The sequence below is a fragment of the Ahaetulla prasina genome, chromosome 4 (assembly GCF_028640845.1).
Source record: "Ahaetulla prasina isolate Xishuangbanna chromosome 4, ASM2864084v1, whole genome shotgun sequence".
In the NCBI taxonomy this organism is placed as follows: domain Eukaryota; kingdom Metazoa; phylum Chordata; class Lepidosauria; order Squamata; family Colubridae; genus Ahaetulla; species Ahaetulla prasina.
The window spans coordinates 6,231,381-6,257,743 of NC_080542.1; the positions used below are offsets into that span (position 1 = coordinate 6,231,381).

The 26,363-nt window shown below is 49.1% G+C and overlaps 1 protein-coding gene across 2 annotated transcripts in view; it reads right to left on the reverse strand.

Moving 5' to 3' along the window:
* Positions 1–21,219, reverse strand: part of LRP10 (LDL receptor related protein 10) — a 38,151-nt gene extending 16,932 nt beyond the window's left edge. The window contains exons 1-6 of one of the 2 annotated variants that reach the window (XM_058182319.1): positions 20,720–21,219; positions 16,883–16,921; positions 13,800–13,932; positions 9,332–9,516; positions 5,741–6,599; positions 4,139–4,268 (exon numbers count right to left, since the gene is read on the reverse strand). In XM_058182319.1, coding sequence (XP_058038302.1) covers positions 4,139–4,268; positions 5,741–6,599; positions 9,332–9,516; positions 13,800–13,932; positions 16,883–16,921; positions 20,720–20,792 — 1,419 coding nt within the window. In that variant the 5' untranslated portion in view covers positions 20,793–21,219. The remainder of the gene's footprint in view (positions 1–4,138; positions 4,269–5,740; positions 6,600–9,331; positions 9,517–13,799; positions 13,933–16,882; positions 16,922–20,719) is intronic. The other variant, XM_058182318.1, reaches the window with a different exon arrangement.
* Positions 21,220–26,363: the final 5,144 nt, after the last annotated feature.

Below are 26,363 nucleotides of genomic sequence, written 5' to 3' on the forward strand. Positions count from 1 at the left end.
CTTGGTTGTGCTCAATTTAGTCTGTGTTGCAGGGGGATTTGAGCTGGTGAGCTGCACTGGTGCTGTTTGGCTTTGTGTTCGTGGTGGTGCTACATCTTCATAGTGGGTGTCAGTCTGCTGCATGTATGGATTGGAGGGGTTTGAAATGGCTAATGTTGCAGCTGCGGTCTGGCTTCTGGTTCTTGGTCGTGCTTCCTGATCAGTGTGGGTTTGGGTCTGCTTTCTGGGTGGATGTGTGGTGATGACATCCTGTGTGGACCTCGTGAGTGTGGGTCTGATGTCATTCCTCGTTTTAAGGACTCGTTTGTCAATAAGGCGGGTTTCCAAATGGCTGGTAGGCGGGAGGTATCATCTCGTTTGTTCATGCTGTGTGGGCGTTTTTCTATCTCGATGGCTTCTCTGATTATTCTGTTGTTAAAGTGTTCAGTTTTGGCGATAGTTCTGGTCTTTTAAAGTCAATATCATGTCCTGTGACTTTAAAGTGTTGGACCAGGGAAGAAGTTGGTTCCTCTTTTTGAATGAGTTCTTGTGTTCTTCAATCGTGCACTTATTCTTCTGTTGGTTTGTCCAATGTATGTGGTGGGGCAGGCGGTGCATGGGATTTCATATACTCCTTGATTTTCTAACTCAATTTTGTCTTTGGGGTTTCTTAGGATGGTGGATATTTTTGGTTTGTGCAGAATGCTGTCTTGATGTTGTGTTTGTGGAGGATCTTGCTGATTCTGTCTGTGGTGCCTTTTATATATGGGAGGAGGGCTGTGCCGTTTTCTTGTTCTCTGTCTTGGATTTTAGTGGGGGTTCTTTTGGATTAGCTTGGTAATCTTATTTCTTTGGAATCCATTGGATGTTAGTACGTTAGTGAGAGTGTCTAGTTCGGTTTTAGGTGTTGTTCATCAGCTAAGCATTTTGTTCTGGAGATGAGTGTCTTGGCTACGGAGTTGATCTGTGCTGGGTGGTGGTGTGAGTGCGTGCAGATGGCGGTTTGTGTGCAGCCAATGCTCCCACCCAATCAGTTCAAACCCCCACTAGCAGTTAAAGGAAGAAACAGCTGCGATCACACATTGCTCCCAAAGCCTGGGCTGAAGCCTGAAGATGACGAATGAGACTTTGTCGAAACATCACCAAGACACTTCCAATTTTACGCGGGAGAAAACCCGAATAACCAAAGACCTACATATACATATACATATACATATACATATACATATACATATACATATACATATACATATACATATACATATACATATATATATATATATATATATATATATATATATATATATATATATATATATATATATAGGTCTTTGTTTGTTCGGGTTTTCTCCTGTGTAAAATTGGAAGTGTCTTGGCGTTTAAGTCTCATTCGTCATCTTCAGGCTTCAGCTTCTGGGAGCAATGTGTGACCGCAGATGTTTCTTCCTTTTAACTGCTAGTGGGGGTTTGAACTGATTGGGTGGGAGCTTGGCTGTGCTCTGATTGGATGGGGGGGGGTTGTGCTCTGATTGGCTGGGGGTGTGTCCTGTTTGGGTGGGGGCTTGGTTGTGCTCAAATTAGTCTGAGTTGCAGGGGGATTTGAGCTGGTGAGCTGCACTGCTGCTGTTTGGCTTCGTGTTCGTGGTCGTGCTATATCTTCATAGTGGGTGTCAGTCTGCTGCATGTATGGATTGGAGGGGTTTGAAATGGCTAATGTTGCAGCTGTGGTCTGGCTTCTGGTCCTTGGTCGTGCTTCCTGATCAGTGTGGGTTTGGGTCTGCTTTCTGGGTGGATGTGTGGTGACATCCTGTGTGGACCTCGTGAGTGTGGGTCTGGTGTCATTCCTCGTCTTAAGGACTCGTTTGTCAATAAGGGCAGGTTTCCAAATGGCTGGTAGGCGGGAGGTATCATCTCGTTTGTTCATGCTGTGTGGGCGTTTTTCTATCTCAATGGCTTCTCTGATTATTCTGTTGTTAAAGTGTTCAGTTTTGGCGATAGTTCTGGTCTTTTTAAAGTCAATATCGTGTCCTGTGACTTTAAAGTGTTGGACCAGGGAAGAAGTTGGTTCCTCTTTTTTGAATGAGTTCTTGTGTTCTTCAATGCGTGCACTTATTCTTCTGTTGGTTTGTCCAATGTATGTGGTGGGGCAGGCGGTGCATGGGATTTCATATACTCCTTGATTTTCTAATAATAACCAAAGACCTACATACAAACACCCGCGAAAACCTCAGAAAACATATATATATATATATATATATATAGTCCTGTGCCTAATCCTCCACTCATTAAACAAGTTCATTTGATCCAGTGGGTGGTTTTGCCAAACACTAGAAGTACCGTATTTTTCAGAGTATAAGACGTACTTTTTGCACCCTTAAAAGCGGGTGGAAATGTCTGTGCGTCTTACACAGCGAACGTTGCCAAAGTCCCGCCCACCTGCCAGCCCCCATTAACCGGCCGTTTCTGGCCTCCGCGCATGGCATCTTCGGCTTCTGCATGCCCCATTAATGGCCCATTTCAGGCTGTAGGGATTGCCGCAGCCCATCTCTGCCGATCACTTCCTCCATGCGTTGTGTTTTCGGCCTCCGCATGCCCCATTTTTGGCCTCTGCACATCGCATTTTCGGCCTCTACATGCCCCATTAACAGCCCGTTCCAGGCTGCAGGGATCACCACAGCCCATCGCTGCCGATCACTGCCTTCATGCATCGGGTTTTCGGCCTCCGCATGCCCCATTTGTGGCCTCTGTGCATCGTGTTTTCGCCTCGACCAGGCCGAAAGCACGATGCGCAGAGGCCAAAACCAGGGCATGCAGAGGAGGCTGAAAATGCGACACGCGGAGGCAGCGATGGGCTGTGGCAATCCCCACAGCCTGTAACAGCTGATTGTGGTATTCCGGGAGGCTGATCCAGCCGCCAATTAGCTGCTCCTGCTGAATCAGGCTGTTTGCTGCAAGGATGCTAGCCAGATGAATACCGATGGATGCTGGTCGACAGAGGCAGTTTCCCATCCCCCTTGTTTTTCTCCCCAAAAACAAATGTGCATCTTATACTCCGGAGCGTCTTATATGCTGAAAAATACGGGTAAATGCCAAAAATCGGGGGGGGGGGATGTCAAAATCAAAAATAATGTGACTGCAAAACACACTGCAAATCATTGTGAACATGAGCCAGTAGCCAAGCATCCAATAGGGAGATGGTGTTGGCGGGATCATCTTAAATACCTTTGGGCAGGGTATGTGTTGTGACTCTGGCCCTCGAGCCTGTTCCCATGTGACTCGGAAAGTGAGGGAGAGGAGCCAGCAAGGCCTCCCTCGCTAGGACTCTCCTCGCTGGCACTGCCCCAAGTTCCAGCTGCAGGCCAGGAGAAGGAACTGACAAGGCCTCCCTCTCCCACACCCTCCTCCTTCCTGGCAACGCCTCAAGTCCCAGCTGCTGACGATCAATCCTGGATTAATCCGAGGCAGCAACGAAGAGATAAGCGTGCGCAGCAGAGGAAGAGGTGTGGCAGGCGGTGTGGCAGGCTCAGAGATTCTGAGTCACTGAGCCACACCCCCCAGGGTATAAAAGTGGGTGGAGCTGCCATGTGGCCCTTGTGACGGACAAAAAAGCTACCAAGAGTGCACTGCAGCTCGGTTGTTGGAGGGTTAAAGGACTTTGTCAGTGAGTTTTTGGCAACAGATCTTGGACACGAGATAATGGACTCAGAACTTGGCAGGCCTCTGCACAGTCACTGCCAAGTATTTCCTCAACTGAAGAAAATCAGGTCTGTAGCAAAAAAAAAGACTGGGAGACACGCGTCTTTGAGTTTGCTCTGTGAAGTGGGGACGGGGACAGAACAGTATGTGATTGGTTGTTAAGTGACGACTACCTATACATCTTGCTTCTCAGACATAATTTTCATGGAAGGACTTGCCCTCCAATGAAGACATTAAGAGGGTTCTTCGACAACTGCGGGAAATAAGGATAAGAAATGAAGGAAAGTGGAGGCAGAGGGAACCGATGGTCTTCTGAATCTCCAAACACTGGCAACTTTAAGACTTGCGGACTTCAACTCCCAGAATTTCCCCAGCCAACACGGTGGGCTGAAGAATTCTGGGAGTTTGAAGTCCACAAGTCAGTTTGCAAGGAAGGCACGCGAAGAGTGTTGGGCTCACTCACCTGATTTGGATGCTCAACCGGGAACCCTTCTACTGGAGGAATAACCCCGCGAGCGATGAGCTGCCCATAAGATGGGGGAGCCTGGCGCTGAACCAACTGGGCCTCCATCCGTGACATAGGTGCCAAAACTCTAAAAGAGGGAGAAATCAGAGAATGATCATCCTTGTCCCATTTCTTAGGAGCATAACCCTGATTCCCGTACACGGGTGGTATTCAATTATTTTTCCTACCAGTTCACAAATATGAGCGCGCATGCATGCTCGCTTTGCTCGCACACACCCCGTTCGCACATGCACCTGGCCTTCCACGCATGCACTTTGCTGGCGTGTGTGCCTTGCACGCATGTGCCCGGCCTCAAAAACATACCTAAATAGGATGGCATAGAGCCGCGATTTCTGCTATTGGTTCAGCCAAATTGGTCCGAACCGTCTGGATACCACTTCTGATCATGTACCCTTCTTGTTTTCTTATCAAGTCTTTCTCAACTGGGCATCCTCCAGCTGTGTGGACCATCTCCCAGAATCCCATTGGCATCATGGTGGCCAATGCTAAGGAATGTATTCATCTTCCTGGTGGACACGTGAGTTGGGGAGTGTTAAGTTTCCTTAAAAGCGTGGTTTTTTTTCATCTTCCCTAGTGTCTTCCAGTAGGAGGAGATTCATTTTCACTTGGTTGGTACGTTCAAATGTATAAATCTTGGAGGACCTTGTTGTGACCAGCCAGCAGCCTGCAGAGCTGGCAACTGAGTCGGACAGCGATGAGGCCGAGGTGAAGCCAAGGCCATCGGGGAGTGAGGTGCGGACTCCAGAGCCTCCAGAGACTGACGGTAGTGAGGCAGAGGAACAAGAAGAGCCTGTTCCTAATGCACGTGTCAAGGATGAGAAGAGCTACCAGAAAGCAAGAGCAGCTCAAGCAGAGAGGATGACTCGGGAGTAGGGCCAAGAGATGATTGGCCCCTCCCATAAGGCTTAAAACAGACCAGCAACGGCATTTGGATTTTGCTGGAAAACAACGTTGGTAGCTTCATCTTCTGCTTCGTCTAGGTCTTGCCTTTATTTTTGTGACTTCTGAACGTTTGCCAAGAAAGACCTTTGGCAGTTTGCCTAATTGGACCAAGGTTTGCGACAGGACTGAGGAATTTATATTGGGAGGAATTTGTTTTAATTGGAGTTGAACGACGCTGGGAATGAAGTAATTCTCAGCTGTTTGAATAAAGTTTGCTTGTTTTTTCATGGACTGAGTTTCCTACTACCTACTTGGGCCTGGGTCACAACAGACCTTTATGATCGTCTACAGCTATCTCAGCAACCTTAAAATGCATGGACTTCAACTCCCAGGATTCTCCAGTAGGCTTGAGGAAGGAAGAATTCTGGGAATTGAAGTCCACACTTCTTTAAACTGCCAAAATTGGGTAACAACACAGCCCTGGGGTCAGCCCTCATTCCCAGGACACAACTCCCTCTCCCATCAGTCCATTCAATACGGGCCCTTCCTCTCAATACTGACCCCTTTAGTGCATCAACTCTATCCCTGTCCACCTTTCCAGCCACTACACCTCCCAAGTCCCACCCTCTTCCTTTATTTCCACAGCTGGCTCCTCACCCAAATTCATGGCTCCGGAGCGCATACAGACGGCACGTGCAGCCCAGCGCGATAACCAGAAGGAGACCGCATACCAGGCTGCCGATGACGGCCGCCGTCACCACCTTGCGGGGCAGGATGTAGGAGCAGTCCGCCTCATCTGAGGTATCGACGCAGTCCGCTTGCCCGTCGCACACCCAGCTCTCATAGATACAGCGTCCGTCTCTGCACCGGAAGTTCCCAGGCTGGCAGGAGTAACAACGGCGTTCGTCAGCGGCATCCGCACAAAATGTTTGGTAGTTGCAACGGTCGGTGGCACTGTAGCAGACGGCACCTCCGATGCCTCGTCCTCCACAGGGGTACTGCCCCGGCGGGCAGCCATGGCAACCATCCTCATCGGCGCCGTTGGCACAATCCCAATTCCCGTCGCACCGCTCGGCAGTGCTGTAACATGTGGCACCCTCGCCGCTGTCTCCTCCGCAGGGGAAGTCCCATGGCACACAAAATCCTTGCACGTGGTACGTGGCGTTGAAACCCCGTCCTTCTGTTCCCGGCACCGCCTGGTAGACCACCCATGCCCGGCTAGATGGGGAGTCCACCGACACAATCTTGTTGTTGCTGGTGTAATCCAAGTTGCGCAGCAGGTGAGGGAGGAGTGGGTCGCCAGGCACACCGTCGTACACCCGGAGCGAGTCCCCGATATCCAAATTAAGGACAGTGAAGTGAAGGGTGAGGGGACGGCTGTCGTGGGCATCCAGGACCCACTGGCAATGCGCGGCGCCCAGGTGTGAGTCCGAGCTGAAGGCCGGGGAATAAATCACCCCGTAGAAGTCGTCCAAGGTGCGGTTGCATGACACAACAACAGGCTGTGTTTTGGGTTCTGAAGCAGAGAAAGATGCAAAAGGCAAGAAACAAAAATGACACCATTTTTAATTACGTAGCAGGAGACCCACAATATAACTTCCTTCTCTGCTACCTGTGTCTAGAATTCCTCGAGAGAGATATTATCAGCGTCGTGAATCTTAACATAGTGGTACCTCAGTACAGAGGTAGTCCTCAATTTGCAACCACAATTGAGTCCAAAATTTCTGTTGCTCAGCGAAACATTCGTTAAGCGAGTTTTGCCCCATTTTACGACCTTTCTTGCACCGATGTTAAGCGAATCCCTGCTGTTGTTATGTTAGTCACACGGTTGTTAAGTGAATCCAGCTTCCCCAATTGACGTTGCTCATCAGAAGATTGCAAAAGGGGATCACACGATCCCGGGACACTGCAACCGTCTTAACATATGAGTCAGTTACCAAGGGTCTCGATTTTGATCACGTGACCACAGGGATGCTACAACGGTCACGGGGAAAAAACATCCTTTTTCACTGCGGTTGTAACATTGAACAGTCACTAAATGGATATTTGTCAGTTGAGGACAGCCCGTTACTCAGCTGCTTTCAAACTCATCAAATTTTTAGAAATCAATTGTGTTGTAAATGTTGTACCTTGATGAACGTATCTTTTCTTTTATGTACACTGGGAGCATATGCACCAAGACAAATTCCTTGTGTGTCCAATCACACTTGGCCAATAAAAATTCTATTCTATTCTATTCTATTCTATTTGGTACTCGGCGCATTCTGATGCGACAATTTTGTCCCGGTACTCATCGATTGTTAGGTATCCAACACACGAACTGGAACTGTCGATGTTGGCTGCCTTATGACTCACTACTTCAGGGGTGTCAAACTCGCAACGACGTGTCGTCAACTTTCCCCTTTGCTAAACTGGTGCAGGATGCATCTGACCGTCCGATCAACTGATCAACGCATCTGACCGTCCGATCAACGAGTTTGACACCCCTGCACTATATCATTTCTTACAGGAATTTTTTTTTTGGCTGCTCATTTTTTTTTGATACCCATCACTCCTCCTGGAACCAATTAACAATCAGTACCATGGTATCATTCTACAGCAGTGGTGGGATTCAGCCAGTTAGCACCTATTCGGGAGAACCGGTTGTTAACTTTCTAAGCAGTTCGGAGAACCGGTTTGTTGGAAGAAATCTTATTTTGTTTTTTCCCACTTTCCAGGGCTAATCCTGTACGGAAGGAAACATTCTGGTGGTGTTTCTAGCCTAATCTTTATTGCCCTGCTTACAGAAACTGCCTCTTTGGCTAACCCTTAGTACATTGTAACAGCTACGGCGAAGCGCTCATCGGCGTGAGCAACGTTGAGTTGGCCATGCCCACACGGTCACATGACCACCGAGCCACACCTACTCAGCTGGTCATTAGGGCAGAGAACCGGTTGTTAAATTATTTGAATCCCACCACTGCTCTACAGGGAATCCTCGTTTAATAACCGCAATTAGGACCAGCGATATGGTTATTAAGCAAAGCGGTCACTAAGTGAAACCATGGTAGGGCTTACAATCTTCCTTCAGCTTTCCTCCAGCTTTCGACACCCGCGAAGGTGATAAGTGGAAGGGCCAGTTGCATACGTTTTCATCACTGTCGTAATTGTGAATCCTAGTCAGTCGCTAAATGAGGATGCTTATGACCATCGAGCATCCCCAATGGTTATGTAATCAAAATTTGGATGCCTGGCAATGGGCATGATTTTACGACGGTTCCAGCGTCGTGGGGTTACGTGACCGTCATTTGCAAACTTCCCAGCCAGCTTCTGACCAGCAAGGCCAACGACGAACACCAGGTTCACTTAACGACCATGCGATTCACATAACAACATCATTAATTCACTCAGCAACTGTAACAAACAAAAAAAGTCGTTAAATCAGGCAGGACTCCCTTATCAACTGCCTTGCTTATCAATGGAAATTCTGCTCCCCATTGTGGTCGTAAGTCAAGGACCATCCGTACCACAGCTAATCCTTGACGTACGACCACAACAGAGCCCAAAATTTCTGTCATTAAGCGACACATTTGTTCAAGCCAGTTCTGCCCCATTTTACCTTTCTTGCCGCAGAGGTGAAGCAAATCGCTTCAGTCGTTAAGTTATGAACCTGGTTGTTAAGTGAATCTGGCTTCCCTGCAGACTTCGCTGGTCAGAGGATCACAAAAGGGGATCATCCAACCCCCCTCAGGGAAACTGCAACCGTCAAAAGTATGAACCAGTCACCCCACAATCTGAATTTTGATCCGATAATCATGCAAAGGACGTTGCAAACATCGTAAGTCGCATTCTTCAGTACCGTTCTGACTTTGAACGGTCACTAAAGGAACTGTTGCAAGTTGAGGATATATCTGTATAATCTTGTCTCGGGGTTTTAGAGTTGGGGACCCCACTGTTTTGACCTAGGTCCCGACAAAACCCCTTTTATTAAACAAACAGTCCATGGCTTTACTCCTGAGTCGACCCTTGTTCTTTAACTGTTCCCTTCGTCTGGCACACTGGGAACAGGCTCCAGCTGTTCGTCTGTCTCACTGATGTCGGACTCCAAAGGCAGCTAATAACTGTCCTGGCCCCCTCTCTGCCTCCGATGCAGAGCCCTCATCAGAACCTTCCCTAGACTCTAGGACCGGTCCATGTTCCTCCCCAACCTCCTCACTGTCCGAATCTGCTGGCCGCCGGCGGGCCACAACGCCCACAGCCTGGCCTTACCTCTTTCATATTTGAGCTGAAATCTATTCCTTGCCCAGAATTTCCAACTGTAAGTCAGGGTCACGTTGCCACCCTTTACGCGAATCGATTCCGGCGTTGTGTAACCGCACAATTTCCGGGACGGCTGATTGGGCGCACGGATGATCAGCATTTCCGACCCGCAGGAAAGGAAGAAATGTTGGAACCTGTGGTGGTGGTGGAGAGGAATAAAAAAAACCCCAGACTCAAATCGAATTGATCTTTCTAGGTGGAAGCATTTCTGAAGATACCAAGAGGTTGAAAAAGGAACACGTTTAACAGAATGCAGACTCGGCGTTGGAAGGGACCGTGGAGGTCTTCTAGTCCAGCCCCCTGCTCAAACATTTCAGACAAATGATTTAACGGCTCCTTTGATCTGAAATCTTCCCAGACAAACACAGAATAACAGGGACCTTGGAGGTCCTCTAGGCCAGCCCCCTGCTCAAGCAGGAAACCCGATACCGTTTCAGACAAATGGCTGTCCAATCTCTTCTTAAAAAACCTCTAGTGTTGGAGCACCTGCAAATTCTGGTGGCAAGTCGTTCCACTGGTTAACCGTTCTCACGGTGAGGAAATTTCTCCTTGTTTCTAAGATGCTTCTCTCTTTCCATCCCTTCCTTCTTTTGAATGAAATAGTTCTTTTTATCCGGGAAAAAGAAAAATTCTCCCTTGGGCCAGCCAACTTTTGAAGAATATTAGGGCAAACTAAAGTGAAAAGTAAAAAGTGAAAAAAAAAAGAAAAAGAAAAAGAAAGAATACTGTACAGCTAGTCCTTGACTTACAACCAGTGGTGGGATTCAGCCAGTTCGCACCACTTCGGGAGAACCGGTTGTTAACTTTCTGAGCAGTTTGATGAACTGCTTGTTGGAAGAAATAACTAGAGCAGAGAACCGGTTGTTAAATTATTTGAATCCCACCACTGCTTACAACCTAAATTGGGCCAGTTGCTAAGCGAGGCAGATGTGCAGTGAATTGCGCCTCATTGTACGACCTTTCTTGCTGCGGTGGTCGTTAAGCAAATCTGGCTTCCTCCATCGATTTTCCTTGCCGGAACTGATATAAGTACATGCCAGTTTCCAAGTGACTGAATTTTGATCAGGAAAACAATGGGTTGCTGCAACGGTTATAAGTGTGAAAAGCGACCATCAGTCACATTTTTTCACTTCCGTTGTAACTTCGAACGGTCACTAAACGAACGGGTGTAAATCAAGGATGTCGTTACAGTAAATTGTTACACTTCTAGATATAATTAACGCAAATATTGCGCAAGTGTGTTTCTGTGTTTGTATTCATTTCTAGTACACTTATATAACCGTCACAATTTTTAAAACAGTTTATTTTTAATTTATGTATATATTTTTGGGTTTGGTACTGTCGTGTCCCATTCCTCCGCTGACGGCCGGGTCAGGGAAATCCGAATCAGGCGTGCCTCTGCAGCTCCTAGCAAAGTCCTAGCAAAGTCCTCAGGGCAGGCAGGAGACCAGAAAGTGACTTCAGCAAGATATGTTTAGACTTTGCCTGACTCAGAGAATGCCAGAAAGCAGGTCCTTTATATAGGCCATGGGGTGTGGCTCCATGACTCAGCACTTATCCAGGCCTGCCCCTCCCTTCCTTCTGTTGCCTCCGCCTATCAAGTCTTCTGACGCGAGGGTCACTCCAGTCTGCAGCTGTTGGCAATTGACCTCCCTCAGGCTCACATGCTGTGGAGGAGGGGGAGGGGTCTAGTTGCTCCGTTTGCCTGGGCATGGAGCCAGAGCTGGGGGCTGGAGATACTTCCTCCTCTTCAGCCTATCTGGGCATGGAGCCAGGGCTGAGGCCGGGAGGCATACTAGGACATTTCTCCGTGTTCGGAAGCAGATAAGAAGGCCCCGGCTGTGGTGAGATCGGATGAGACACAACAGGTACCTTCTGGCTTGGGTTGTTTCCTTCTTCTTTTATTATTTTAAATGCAATTAAATTAAAAAAAAAAAAAGCTTTGGCGAGCCTTTGGCATTGCATGGGTAACCAATGGAACAGAAGTTGCCTTCAGAACAGGGGTGAAATGCTCCTGGTTCGGGCCGGATCCCCTGATCCGGTAGTGATGGCGGCGGGTGATTTGGAGAACCGGTAAGCAAAAATCCCTGTTGTTCCCACCCCCACCCCGCCCCAGCTGAGCCGCGCGATCATCAGAGGTTTTTTTTTTAACTTTTAAAAGCATTTTTTCCTCGGCTGAAGAGGTTGTAAAAAAAATGCTTTTAAAAGGTTCTGGCGATTAGGCAACTCCACTGGGATCATTAGACCCCTTTAAAAGCTTTTTTTACCCCTCTGGCGATCCCAGCTGAGTTGCCTGATCATCATAGGCTTTTAAAAGCTTTTTTTTTTTTACAATTTTTCAGCTGAAGAGGTTGTAGAAAAAATGCTTTTAAAAGTAAAAAAAAAAAGTTGGCCACGCCCACCCAGTCACATTACCCCCCCAATTAAGCTACACCCACAGAACCAGTAGTAACAAATTTTACATTTCACCCCTGCTTCAGAAGTTGTGGGAGCTTCATCCCTGGAAGCTTTCAAGAAACGACCGGACTTGCCATCTGTTTTAAAAAGGTGTAGGGCCATGATGGCGAACCTATGGCACGCATGCCGGAAGGGTGGCAGGCAGAACCATCTTTCTGGACTTGCCAGCCATTATCCTTTGCTCGTCTGGTGTTGTGTCTCGTCCTCCCTCCTCTCCTCATCCGGGCCCCTCCTGTCACCTCCCGGGCCTGCTATCTGATTCAGAGTCTGATAATGAAGAGGAACGGCCTGGCATGCCTCCAGCCCCCAGCCCTGGCCCCATGCTCGGACAGAATGTCAGGAATGAACAAACAAACCTCACTCTTACAGCGTGTGAGCAGGGAGCCAGCCACGTGCTGGAATTACCGGCAGCAGATCCAGAGGAAGAGAATTCACAGTGGACGGATCCCCACTTCCGGAGATCTGAGAGGGGACATCAGCAGAAGGAAGGGAGGGGCAGGCCTGGATAAGTGCTGAGTCATGGAGCCACACCCCACAGCCTATATAAAGGATCAGCTTGAGTCAAGCAACTTTGAGTCAAGCAAAGTCTCCTTTCGTTTGCTGAAGTCACACCTTGGATTCCTGCCTGCCCTGAGAAATCTGAAAGGAATTTGGCAAAGCTGCAGAGGCTTCGTGGCCACGGTTGATACGGACTTCCTAGACCCGGTCGTCGGAGGGGGAGTGGGACACGACATCTGGGTTCCAATGCGCCGGCCAGTTGGTTTTCATGTGTGCGGGAACACCGGAAACCGAGAGAGCAGCTGCGCGCACCGGGAAGATGATCTTCCGGTTCTGGCATGCGTATGAGCACCAGTCACCTGGTGTTCCAGTTTCTGATATGTATGCACACCAGCCACCTGGTCATCTGGTTTCTGGCACGCATGTGCACACAAAGACCAGCTGGCCAGTGCGCATGCGTGTGCCAGAAACCGGAACAACATCCTCCCAGCACGCGCATGCGCATGGGGGGACTGCTCTTCCTGTTTCCGGCAGCCCCCACGTGCATGAAGACCAGCTGGCCGGCGTGCCGGAACTTGGAAAAGCAATGGACGACGGCTCGCTGCACTTCCAGTTTCCAGCACGCGGGCACAGGTGCACGCTCCAAGATTCGGCAACACTGATGTAGGGTCTCCTGCTTGGCCAGGGGGTTGGATTAGATGAAAGTCCAACACCTCTTAAAGTTACAGTGTTTAGCGGGAAAAAACCAACCACTGTGTGATGACCCGGGGCATGACACAAAGGCAACACAGCCAGAGAACCGACACGAGTCCCTTTATTATCACCAACTGTACCCCAAATGTCCCTTTCAACTCTCCGGCTTGGAGAGAGAGCTCTTCCACCAACCTCTCCTAGTCTTTGCCTTGGCAATACTTCAGTCCCAAACGTTGTAAGCGGAAAACGTCTAACAAAAACTCCAAAGGCAAGACAAGGTAATTAATCCGGCAGGGCAAGCAAAATAAGGAATTCCACAAGTAAAGTAGCACGTCAGTAAATCATTGGGAGGATGCCGGGATTCAAAGAAACACCAGATAAACTCAGCGTTTGTTCCCAACAACCGCCCTTCTCATTTGCCTCTCCTTTTAAACTCCAGCAGCAGCTGTGCCTTATAAAGAGGATCGGGTCCCTTTCCTCCCTCGTAAGCCACGCAACCCACATTGCTCTCTTCTCCGTTCCTCCCTGCGCTGCCTAGGATGAGGAGAGGGCGGGCCTTGGTCTTCATCTGAACCCCATCTCCCTTGTTCTACCTCTCCCCTGCTCTGCCCAGCCTGACTTTGCCCTTCCCCAGTTTCCTCCACAGCCAATGGATCCATTCTCTCACTCTCTGTCAGCCGTTCCTGTTCCCCTTCGGATTCAGATTCCGTCAGGGGTATGAAACACTGCTTTGGATCCTGTAATATTCATTGTAGACTCTGCTGCTCACCCGATGTAAATGATATCATCCGGGCCACCCACGATCACCCAGGAGCAGCTGCTGGAAGTCGCCACGTGGCCCGAAGGGCTATGGATTTGGCCTTGCGGTTCTCTCCGGACATCGGGATAACCTGGACAAACGGCTGCAGAGGCGGAGAAAGAAAGTCAGGAAAACGATGCCCCCTCTCTTATTTTTTTCCAGCTCTTTGGCCACTCTCAGACTCCTCCTCTTTGTGTCACTTTTTCACCCTCGCCCCAACGCGGGCTCATTTAGTGACCGTTCAAAGTTACAACTGCACTGAAAAAAAATGGCCGTTTTTCACGCTTAACGACTGTGGCAGCGTCCCCGTGGTCGCGTGATCAGCATTCAGATGCTTGGCAACTGACTCATACTTATGACGGTTGCAGTGTCACCCGGGTCGCGTGATCCCCCTGTTTGCAAGCTTCTGACAATCAATGGGAAAGCAGGATTCATTCAACGACCAGGTTAGTAATTTAATAACTGCAGCGGTTCACTTAACAAAGGTGGCAAAGAACAAGTCGTACAATGGGGCGAAGGTAACAAGAAATGTTTCGCTTAGCGACATAAATGCTGGACTCGATTTCGGTCGTAAGTCGAGGACTACCTGTTAAATGTAGAAATCCAGCCTGGGATTTCCTAATAACCTCAGCAGCTTTAAGATATGTGGATTTCAACTCCTCTGTGGCTGGCTGGGGATTCTGGGAATTGAAATCCCTAAATAAATAAGATAAAATACTGTATTTTTTGGACTATAAGATGCTTTGGACTATATGACACATCTAGCTTTTGGGGAGGAAAATAAGAAAAAAAAAAACTTGCCTCTGCCTCCCAGCAATTTGCCTCCTTGCGGCAAACAGCCTGATGAACTTCAGCACAGCCTGATTTAGCAGGAGCAGCTGATTGGTGGTTGGATCTGCCTTCTGGAATACCACCGATCAGCTGTTCCAGGCTGCGGAGATCGCTCCCACCCATCGGCGCCGTTGCCGCCCATCAACGCTGCCACCTATCACTGACTCCGCACGTCCCGTTTTCGGCCTCCGCGCTTCCTGTTTTTGGCGGTGGGGATTGCCGCCGCCACCTATCCCAACGCCTGGAACTGGCCAAAATCGGGACACATGGAGGCCAAAAACGGGGCATGCAGAGGCTGAAAATGGGATGTACAGAGGCCAAAAATGGGGTGTGTGGAGGCGGCAATAGGTGGCTGTGCCAATGGGCGGCAACAGCATCGATGGGCAGCGGCGATCCCTGCAGCCTGGAACAGCTGATCGGCGGTATTCCAGGAGGCAGATCCAACCACCTATCAGCTGCTCGTGCTAAATCAGGCTGTGCTGAAGCTGACCAGGCTATTTGCTGGAGGTAAATTACTGGGAGGCAGAGGCTGAAGGGTGGGGGCTAGAGGGTGGGCGGGGCTTCAGCAACATTCACTCTATAAGACACACAGACATTTCCACCCATTTTTTGGGAGTGAGGGGGAGGGAGAAGTGCATCTTATAGTCCGAAAAATATGGTAATAAATCTCTAAATCTTAAAAGTTGTTGAGGAAGATTCCCAATCATTTCTGGGAATTATTACACATCCTGACTTCAAAATGCACCCAACTCTCTTTGTCTCGCTTGCTTTCGTAATCTTTTTAAAACCGATTGAGAGAAGAAATATGCCCTCACTTTGTGTATTTTCCTCTCTCTCAAAACAACACATAAACTCACCTCTCCTCCACCCCCAACCTGGATACTTTCCTTGGGTGCAACCCTCAGTACAGGTAGCCCTGCTCCATTTACTGACCGTCCGGAGTTACGACGGCTCTGAAACAAGCGACGCATGATAGTTTTTTCACACTTACGACTGTAAGTCCCCTAATCAAAATTCAGACACTTAGCAACTGACTCATATTTATGTCGGTCGCAGTCAGTGGTGGGATTCAAATAATTTAACAACCGGCTCTCTGCCCTAAGGACCGGCTGGGTGGGTGTGGCCAGGGTGGGCGTGGCCAGGGGGTGTGACAGGCAGCACTCGGCCGCCTGCACCCCCATGGAGCAAAAATGGGCCCCCTTGCCCCGCCCCCCCATGCCCATTTTGGGCCTAGTTTGCCTCCCTGCAGTCCCTTGGGAGCAAAAACGGGACCTGGGGGTGGGGGCGGGTGCCACACACAACCCTGTGTCTTGTTTTGGGCCTAGTAAGCCTCCCTGCACTTACCTGGGAGGCAAAACACGGAACATAGGGACTTCTGGAAGGGGCGGGGAGGGGAGGGGCCAGCCAGCAATTTAACAACCGGTTCAGCCGAAGTGGTGCAAACCGGTTGAATCCCATCATTTGTCACAGCGTCCCAGGATCACGTGATTCCCCTTTTGCGACCGTCTGACAAGCAAAGACAACGCGGGAGGCGGATTCACTTAACGCCTGTGTTACTCACTTTAATAACTGCCGCGATTCATTTAACAAATGTGGAAAGAAAGAAAAAAATTGCAAAACGGGGCAAAACTGACGGAACAAATTTCTCGCTAACCAACAGAAACGTTCGCCTCAATTTTGGTCGTTAAGACAATCCTTAATTTTCATTTTGAAAACAATTGACGCCTCAGTATCCTCCAGGTTCCCTTGATGATACAAATAGTCCTCAACTTATGACTGCAACGGAGCCCCAATGTTCTGACACGGAGCGAGACGGTTGCGAAGTGAGCTTCGCCCTGTTTTAACGACCTTTCTTGCCACTGTTGTTAAGCGAACCACCGCAGTTGGCAAGTAAGTCACCCGGTTGTTAAGTGAATCTGGCTTCCCCATTGATTTGGCCCTTCGGAAGGTCGCAAAAAGGGACTGCGTGACCCCCCTTCCCCCGACACGGCAGCCGTCATAAATATGAACCAGTTGCCAAGTGTCCAAATGTTGATCACATGATACTGGGGATGCGGCAACGGTTATAAATGGAAAAGTCAATTTTTTTAAGGCCGTTTTACCCTTGAACGGTCCCAAAATGAACGAAATTGAGGCCTAGCTTAGAAAATGCCCTTTCTTATAAATATAAGAATAAATGATTATTGCTAATCTGGTTCCCTCCTTACTACGGTCTTACTCACCCGTCCGTGAGGAGTTACTTTCCGCAGCCTGAATGACACCTAAGAGAAGGGAAAACAAAACAAATTCAATTTTAGAACCAGTATTTTCTCCATCTCGGCCATTCTAAGTTGGGTGGACTTCAATTCCCAGAATTCCCCAGTCAGCCATGCTGGCCAGAGGAATTCTGGGAGTTGAAGTCCACCGGACTTAAAATGGCTGACAAACACTATTCTAGATTTGTTTTTCTCCCACCCTCTCACTGCATCTGACACAGATAGTGGTTTGAGTTGGTGGTTTGACAGCTCATCCCCAAAATTTTCTTTGTAGCCATGCCAAAGTGTTCGGTCATTTCCTTTGCCTTATATTTCTTTTCAACCAGGTATCCCAGCCTCCAAGGGTGAGATTTCTCAGTGGTCTCCTTTCCCTAAGCCCTAAGATATTTTCTAGTGGTTTAAAATCCCTTTGCTCTTTTCCTGTGAATTCGCCACTCAGATCTGTTTATTTATTTATTTTTGCTAATAAAAGGGTTTTTTTCACCTTTCCTCCTGGTTATTTTTCCTGGATAATTCCAACCCAGCCCTGGGCTGCATAAACAGAGGGATAGAAATCAAGATCACGTGAAGTGTTAATATTGCTTGATAATGCCTTGGTAAGGCCACACTTGGAATATTGCATCCAGTTTTGGTCGCCACAATTTTAAAAAGATGTTGAGACTTTAGAAAGAGTGCAGAGAAGGGCAACAAATATGATTAGGGGACTGGAGGCTAAAACATATGAAGAACGGTTGCAGGAACTGGGTATGTCTAGTTTAATGAAAAGAAGGACTAGAGGAGACAAGATAGCAGTGTTCCAATATCTCAGGGGCTGCCCCACAGAAGAGGGAGTGAAACTATTCTCCAGAGCACATGAGGGTAGGACAAGAAACAATGGAGGGAAACTAATCAAGGAGAGAAGCAACCTAAAACAAAGGAGAAATTTCCTGACGGTGAGAATAGTTAACCTGTGGAACAGCTTGCCACCAGAAGTTGTTGGTTCTCCAACACCGGAGGTTTTTAAGAAGAGATGGTCTAGGGGTCTCCTGCCTGAGCAGGGGTTGGACTAGAAGACCTCCGAGGTCCCTTCCAACTCTGTTCTTCTATTATTGCATTTTCCCAATCCATCTTACCAACATTCAGATTTGGGGAGGGGGCATTTAATGCCCCATTTTTCTTAGCATAAATGGTTGGACTGCTGAGAAGAAAAAAACAAAAACAAACCGGACCCCCAGAAGAAACAGAAGAAGAAAAAAGTATCACTTCATCCAGTTTTGGTCACATTATAAAAAAAGATGTGGAGACTCTAGAAAGAGTGCAGAGAAAAGCAACCAAGATGATTAGGGGACTGGAGGCTAAAACATAGAATAGAATAGAATAGAATAGAATAGAATAGAATAGAATAGAATAGAATAGAATAGAATAGAATAGAATAGAATAGAATTTTTATTGGCCAAGTGTGATTGGACACACAAGGAATTTGTCTTGGTGCATATGCTCTCAGTGTACATAAAAGAAAAGATACCTTCATCAAGGTACAACATTTACAACACAATTGATGGTCAATATATCAATATAAATCATAAGGATTGCCAGCAACAAAGTTACAGTCATATAGTCATAAGTGGAAAGAGATTGGTGATGGGAACGATGAGAAGATTAATAGTAGTGCAGATTCAGTAAATAGTTTGACAGTGTTGAGGGAATTATTTGTTTAGCAGAGTGATGGCGTTAGGGGAAAAAGTGGTTCTTGTGTCTAGTTGTTCTGGTGTGCAGTGCTCTATAGCGTCGTTTTGAGGGTAGGAGTTGAAACAGTTTATGTCCAGGATGCGAGGGATCTGTAAATATTTTCACGGCCCTCTTCTTGATTCATGCAGTATACAGGTCCTCAATGGAAGGCAGGTTGGTAGCAATTATTTTTTCTGCAGTTCTAATTATCCTCTGAAGTCTGTGTCTTTCTTGTTGGATTGCAGAACCGAACCAGACAGTTATAGAGGTGCAAATGACAGACTCAATAATATGAAGAACGGTTGCAGGAACTGGGCATGGCTAGTCTAGTGAAGAGAAGAGAAGGACCAGGGGAGACATGATAGCAGTCTTCCAATATTTGAGGGGCTGCCAGAGATAGGAGGGGGTCAAGCTATTTTCCAAGGCACCTGAAGGCCAGACAAGGAACAATGGATGGAAACTGACCAAGGAGAGATTAAATCTGGAAATAAGGAGAAATTTTCTGACACTGAGAGCAATCGACCCGTGGAACAGAAGTTGCCTTCGGAAGTTGTGGGAGCTTCATCCCTGCAGGCTTTCAAGAAGAGACCAGACTGCCATTTTGTCAGAAACAGTGTAGGCTCTCCTGCTTGGGTGGGAGGGTTGGACTAGATGACCTACAAGGTCCCTTCCCACTCTGTTAATCCGTTAAAGAGCAAGACGGGGAAAAGTGGAATCAACCTGCCGCTGCCAGCATTGCTTTGCCAGCCAAAACAAACTACAAAACCGGAAGCCGCCCGCTTAAGAATGAGGCTGATCTGCCTTCCCAACTCCTGACCTTCGCCGCTTACTTTGGAGAACCAGGGGAAAGGGGGAAAAAAAAGTGGGGGGGGAAGGTTATATTTCTTCTGCAACCCCACCCTGATCGAAGGAGAGGGGGGAAGAGAAAAGGAAACCGAGTGGCCTCCTTGCCCCAAAGCTGATCTACCAACTTCTACCAGACTGGGAAGCCGTGGGGAATGAAGGGGGATCTTGGGGAATGAAGGGGGATCGTGGGAATTCAAGGGGGAACATTGGAAATAAAGGGGAACCGTGGGAATTCAAGGGGGACCATGGGAAATGAAGGGGGACCATGGGAATTCAAGAGGGATCGTGGGAATTCAAGGGGAATCATGGGAATTCAAAGGGGAACATTGGAAATAAAGGGGAATCGTGGGAATTCAAGGGGGACCATGGGAATTCAAGGGGGATTGTGGGAATTCAATGGGGATCGTGGGAATTCAAGGGGGGCCATGGGAATTCAAAGGAAATTGGAAATAAAGGGAATTGTGGGAATTCAAGGGGACCATGGGAATTCAAGGGGACCATGGGAAATCAAGGGGGATCATGGGAATTCAATAGGGATCGTGGGAATTCAAGGGGGGCCATGGGAAATCAAGGGGGATCATGGGAATTCAATAGGGATCGTGGGAATTCAAGGGGGACCATGGGAATTCAAAGGGGAACATTGGAAATAAAGGGGAATCGTGGGAATTCAAGAGGGATTGTGGGAATTCAAAGGGGAACATTGGAAATGAAGGGGGATCATGGGAAATCAAGGGGATCATGGAATTCAAGGGGACCATGGGAATGAAGGGGAACCATGGGAATGAAGGGGACCATGGAAATGAAGGAGACCATGGAATTCAAGGGGATCATGGAATTCAAGGGGACATGGGAATGAAGGGGAACCATGGGAATGAAGGGGACCATGGGAAATCAAGGGGAATATGGGAATGAAGGGGACCATGGGAATGAAGGGGACCATGGGAATTAAAGGGGACCATGGGAATGAAGGGGAACCATGGCAATTCAAGGGGACCATGGGAATGAAGGGGACCATGGGAATGAAGGGGACCATGGGAATGAAAGGGGACCATGGGAAATGAAGGGGGACCATGGGAAATGAAGGGGGAACCATGGGAAATCAAGGGGGATCATGGCAATTCAAGGGGGACCGTAGGAAATGAAAGGGGACTGTGGGAATTCAGGGGGGACCATGGGAATGAAGGAGAATCGTAGGAAATGCAAGGAAGGGGTAGGGAATGGAAAGTGGGGAGGGGGGTTTCGCTCTCTCACCCAGCAGGAGCCCCACCAGAACGAGGCAGGGGGGACCCCTCCTTTTGGCCCGGAGAGGCTGCCGGGCGCCCATCGCCCTCCGGAAAGGAAGAGGCTGCTGTTCCAAGGTTCTTCCCCGGCCGGGTGGGTGGGTGGGTGGGTTGCCTCCAGGACCCCCCCCCCCTGCTCCCCTCTTCCTCTTCTTCCTCCTCGGCGCTGCTTCTCCCTTTCAGTCGCTCATCCCAGCCTTGCGATCGCCTTTTCTCCGGAGTCCGCCGGCTGCGCTGGGCGCTGGAGGTTCCACCGGGCGGAGGGTCTTTCTTTTTTTTTTCTTTTTTTTTCCCTCCCCCGCGGCGCTGTTGGGGGAAACTTTGTTTCCTTCTGGAGCTTCCGGGCTTTTGGCAACTTTGTCAGCCGGGGGAAGGGCGGGGAGAGGACGGGTGGGGGGAGGAGGGAAGAAGCGAGGTGACGCCGCCTCTTCCTCCGCCGGGGCCCAACCCGCAAATTTGCCTTCACACGTATTTTACTCCTCCTCCCTTTCTCCTTCCTCCGATCCGGGCATCGCGGCTGCGGGAGGAGGAGGAATAGGAGGGGGAGGGGGCTTTTTGGATCCTGCCCCTCCCCCAGCCCCGATCTCCCCTTCTAAGGAAGCCGCATCCCCCCCCCGCATCCTTATCTCCCCCACCCAGCTTGACTGGGGTCCCGCGTGTCGTGGGAAGGGGGCTTTGGTTGGGTAGAGGGGGTGGCAGCCAGAAAGAGTCCCATAGAAAGTGGGTGGGTGGGTTTCCCGGGGTTTGCATAGGAGGGATTCCCCCCCTCTTCCCCTCAACCCCCCTCCATGCGGGCATAGCGACTGGGGAGGGGGCTTCTTTGATCCCCCCCCCAGCCCCGATCTCCCCTTCTAAGGAAGCCGCATTCCTCCCATCCATATCCCACCCACTCACCCACCCTCCCTAACCGTGTCGTGGCTTTGGGTGGGTGGGTGGCAGCCGGAAAGAGTCCTATGGAAAGTGGGTGGGTGGGTTTTTCTCGGGCTTGCATAGGTGGGATTCCCCCCACCTCTTCCCCTCATCCCCCCACACCATCTGGGCATAGAGGCTGGGGAAGGGGCTCCTTTGATCATCCCCCACCCAGCCCCGATCTCCCCTTCTAAGGAAGTCGCATGCCCCCATCCTTATCTCCCCCCCCCCACCTTGACTGGGGTCCCGCGTGTCGTGGGAAGAGGGCTTTGGTTGGGTAGGGGGAGTGGCAGCCAGAAAGGGTCTTATGGAAAGTGGGTGGGTGGGTTTCCCGGCTTTACATAGGAGGGATTCCCCCCCCCTCTTCCGCTCAACTCCCCTCCATGCGGGCATAGCGACTGGGGAGGGGGCTCCTTTGATTCCCCCCCAGCCCCGATCTGCCCTTCTAAGGAAGCCGCATTTCCCCCCACCCATATCCCACCCACCCTAACCGTGTCGTGGCTTTGGGTGGATGGGTGGCAGCCAGAAAGAGTCCTACGGAAAGTGGGTGGGTGGGTTTTTCCCGGGCTTGCATAGGAGGGATTCCCCCCTCATTTCCCGCCCCCCCCATCTGGGCATAGATGCTGGGGAAGGGGCTGCTTTGATCCTCCCCCACCCAGGCCCTCCCCCAGCCCCGATCTCCCCTTCTAAGGAACCCGCATCCCCACCCACTCTTATCCCACCCACCCACCCACCCTGACCGTTTGGGGGTCCCGCGTTTCGTGGGAAGGGGGCTTTGGTTGGGTGATGGGTGGTGGCAGCCAGAAAGGGCCCTATGGAAAATGGGTGGGTGGGTTTCTCGGGCTTGCATAGGAGGGATTCTCCACCCCCCCACCCCAATCCGGGCATAGCGGCTGGGGAGGGGGTTTCTTTGAGCCTCCCCCACTCAGCCAATCCCCCAGCCCCGATCTCGCTTTGTAAGGAAGTCACATCCCCGCTCTACCCACCCACCCTAATGGGAATCGGACCGTTTGGGGTCCCGTGTCGTGGGAAGGGGCTTTGGTTGGGTGGGAGGAGGCAGCCAGAAAGAGTCCCATAGAAAGTGGGTGGGTGGGTTTTCCTGGCTTGCATAGGAGGATTCCCCTCTTCCGCTCAACTCCTCCATGCGGGCATAGCGACTGGGAGGGGCTTTGATTCCCCCAGCCCTGATCTCCCTTCTAAGGAAGCCGCATCCCCCATCCTTATCTCCCCACCCACCCTAACCGTGTCGTGGCTTTGGGTGGATGGGTGGCAGCCAGAAAGAGTCCTACGGAAAGTGGGTGGGTGGGTTTTTCCCGGGCTTGCATAGGAGGATTCCCCTCATTCCTCCCCCAATCTGGGCATAGATGCTGGGAAGGCTGCTTGATCCTCCCCACCCAGGCCCTCCCCCAGCCCCGATCTCCCCTTCTAAGGAACCCGCATCCCCCCCACTCTTATCCCACCCACCCACCCTGACCGTTTGGGGGTCCCGCGGGTCGTGGGAAGGGGGCTTTGGTTGGGTAGGGGGTGGCGGCAGCCAGAAAGGGCCCTATGGAAAATGGGTGGGTGGGTTTCTCGGGCTTGCATAGGAGGGATTCTCCACCCCCCCATCCCAATCCGGGCATAGCGGCTGGGGAGGGGGTTTCTTTGAGCCTCCCCCACTCAGCCAATCCCCCAGCCCCGATCTCCCTTTGTAAGGAAGTCACATCCCCCCTCTACCCACCCACCCTAATGGGAATCGGACCGTTTGGGGGGGGGTCCCGCGTGTCGTGGGAAGGGGGCTTTGGGGTGGGGACAGCCAGAAAGGGTCCTACGGAAAGTGGGTGGGTGGGTTTCCCGGGGTTTGCATAGGAGGGATTCCCCCCCTCTTCCCCTCCCTCTCCATGCGGGCATAGTGGCTGGGGAAGGGGCTTCTTTGATTCCCTACCCAGCCCCTCCCCCAGCCACGATCTCTGGCCCTTTAAATGTGGGGTCTGCCCTTATTCCCCCCACCCCCCCACCCTGACTCCTTTGGGGTCCCGTGTTTCGTGGGAAGGGGGCTTTGGTTGGGTGGCAGCCAGAAAGGATCCTATAGAAAGTGGGTGGGTGGGTTTTTCCCGGGGTTTGCATAGGAGGGATTTCCCCCCTCTCTTCCCATCACTCCCCCCCCCATCTGGGCATAGAGGCTGGGGAGGGGGCTCCTTTGATCCTCCCCCACCCAGCTCCTCCCCCAGCCCCGATTTCTGGCCCTTTAAATGTGGGGTCTGGGGAAATCCCCTAACTATGGGATTGAGCTCTCCTGCAGCGCTTGGCGCCCCCTTCCGGCGCCCACGGGGTCCTGCAGTCGAGTCTCGCTTTCAAAAGGCGGCTAGAAATGGCTGTATAATATTAAGAAAGCTGTATTTTTTTTTTTCTCAAGTGCGGTCACTTTAAGAAAGCCTGGACTTCAACTCCCAGAATTCTCCAGCCAGCAAAAGCAAAGAATTCTGGGAGGTGAAGTCCAGGCTTTCTTAAAGTGACCGCGCTTGGGGGGGGGGGAAACACAACAACATGGCTCTCTTCCATCCTTTGGCTGCCCCCTAGCGGTCTCCTGAGGCACTGCAGCCCCGGTAGAGTCACGTGATCGGCAATGCCTTTTGGATTCTGAGTTTTTTTAAAGGAGTTTCCTTTTTATAATACTGGAGTCCTTTTTAAAGTTAGCAAAATATCAAAATTAAAAGACAACTTTTCCTTCACGGTTAAATTTTTTTATAGAAAATTAATTTGAATTTAAATTTAATTACATTAATTAAATTTAATAATAAAAATAATAAATAAATTAAAATTAATTAATTAATAATTAAAATTATTAACATTTAATAATTTTAATTATTAATTAATTAATTTTAATTTAATTTAATTTATTAATTTTTATTTTTATTTTATTTATTTATTTACTTATATTTATTTATTTATTAAATATTTATTATATTTATCTATTTTATTTTATTTTTATAATAATTTAATTTAATGTATTATTTGTTTATTTTTATTTTATTTATTTATTTACTTATATTTATTTATTTATTAAATATTTATTATATTTATCTATTTTATTTTATTTTTATAATAATTTAATGTTATTAAAATTAAATTTTATTTTTAATTTTAAAAAAATAAAAAAAATATTTTTTAAATTAAAAATAATTAAATAATTAAATAATTTTAAATTTTTAAAGATTTTAAAAGATTTATTAAGATTTAATATTAAGCAGATTTATATTAAGAGGATTTTCTTAATATAAATTATGATTAAAGGTGAATAAGTTCACAGAAGCATGTATTACTGCCCCCGGCACAGAGAAGCAGAGAGGCTCAAATTCAGTGGTAGGTTTCCACTATTTTTACCTTCCGCGCATGCGCCCAGCCTCGAAAATGTGCCTAAATAGGACGGCACAGAGCAGTGATGGCTAACCTTTTTGCCGTCGCGTGCCAGGAGGCGGGGGGGGTCACCCGTGCACATGCCCACACCCATAATTCTATGTGCCCCGCATGCAATGCGCACACGACACCCCACCACCACCAATCCTGGCACGCAATGGCCCAGTAGGCCTGTTTTTCTCATTCACCTGGCTCCAGAGCCTTTCTATGAGTCTGGGGAGGGCGAAAACCAACCAGAAACGGCCTGTCTGCCAACTTCCGGTTGGACAGGAAGTGACTTTTTTGTTCTCCCCAGCCTCCAGAGACTCCTAGAGATAGGAGGTGTGAGAGATTAACGGGCCTTCCCCCGGCAACTCCCAGGCCCTCCGGAGGTAGGAAACAGCCTGTTTCCCTACTTCTGGTGGGCCCAGAAGGCCCGAAAAATCAGCTGGCGGAACTGAGCTCGCGTGCTCACTGATACGGATTGTGGGAAACACCGCCGCCCCCCCCTCGGAAAAATGAAATATTTTGGGGACTATTAAAAGAGGCAGAATATTATATTTCCCCAAAGGAGAAATGGAGAAGCATGTTCTTAAGAGCCAGGAAGCAGCCCCCCCGTACAGCAGAGGCTGGCACTTAATGATGATAACCCAGCTTAGTGAAAGAGGAAGCTGACTATCTAGATGGCTCTATTCATAAGCAAAGCAAAATACTGCCAGCAGAAGTCCATTCAAGATAGGATAGTTTGGAAACCCCCTATTGGACAGGAAAATCCATCTGGATCTTGGATGAGGGGCTGCTTGTTCTAATCCTACCATTCTGCCTTTCTTAGCTGTCAAACTTTGCTGCGAGGAGTTTTTGAAATATCCTGTCTCCTCCTCCTCTTCTTCTCTTCCCTCCTTTCTTCCTCCTCCTTCTTTCACTTCCTCTTCCTCCTCTTCTTCCTTTTCTCATTCTCTTCATTTCTCCTCCTCCTCCTATTCTTCTTCTTCTTCTTCTTCTTCTTCTCCCTTTTCCTCTTCCTTTTTCCTCTTCTTCCTCTTCTTCTTCCTCCTCATTCTCCTCCTCTTCCCTCCTTCTTCCTTTTCCTTCAACTTCTTCTTTTCCACTTCCTTTTCTCTTCCTTCTTTCTCTTCTTCCTTTTCTCATTCTCCTCATTCCTCTTCTATTCTTCTTCTCCCTTTTCATCTTCCTTCTTCCTATTCTTCCTCTTCTTCTTCCTCCTCCTCATTCTCCCTTCCTCCTTCCTCTTCTTCCTTCTTCCTCCTCTTCTTCCTTTTCTCATTCTCCTCATTTCTCCTCCTCCTATTCTTCTTCTTCTTCTCCCTTTT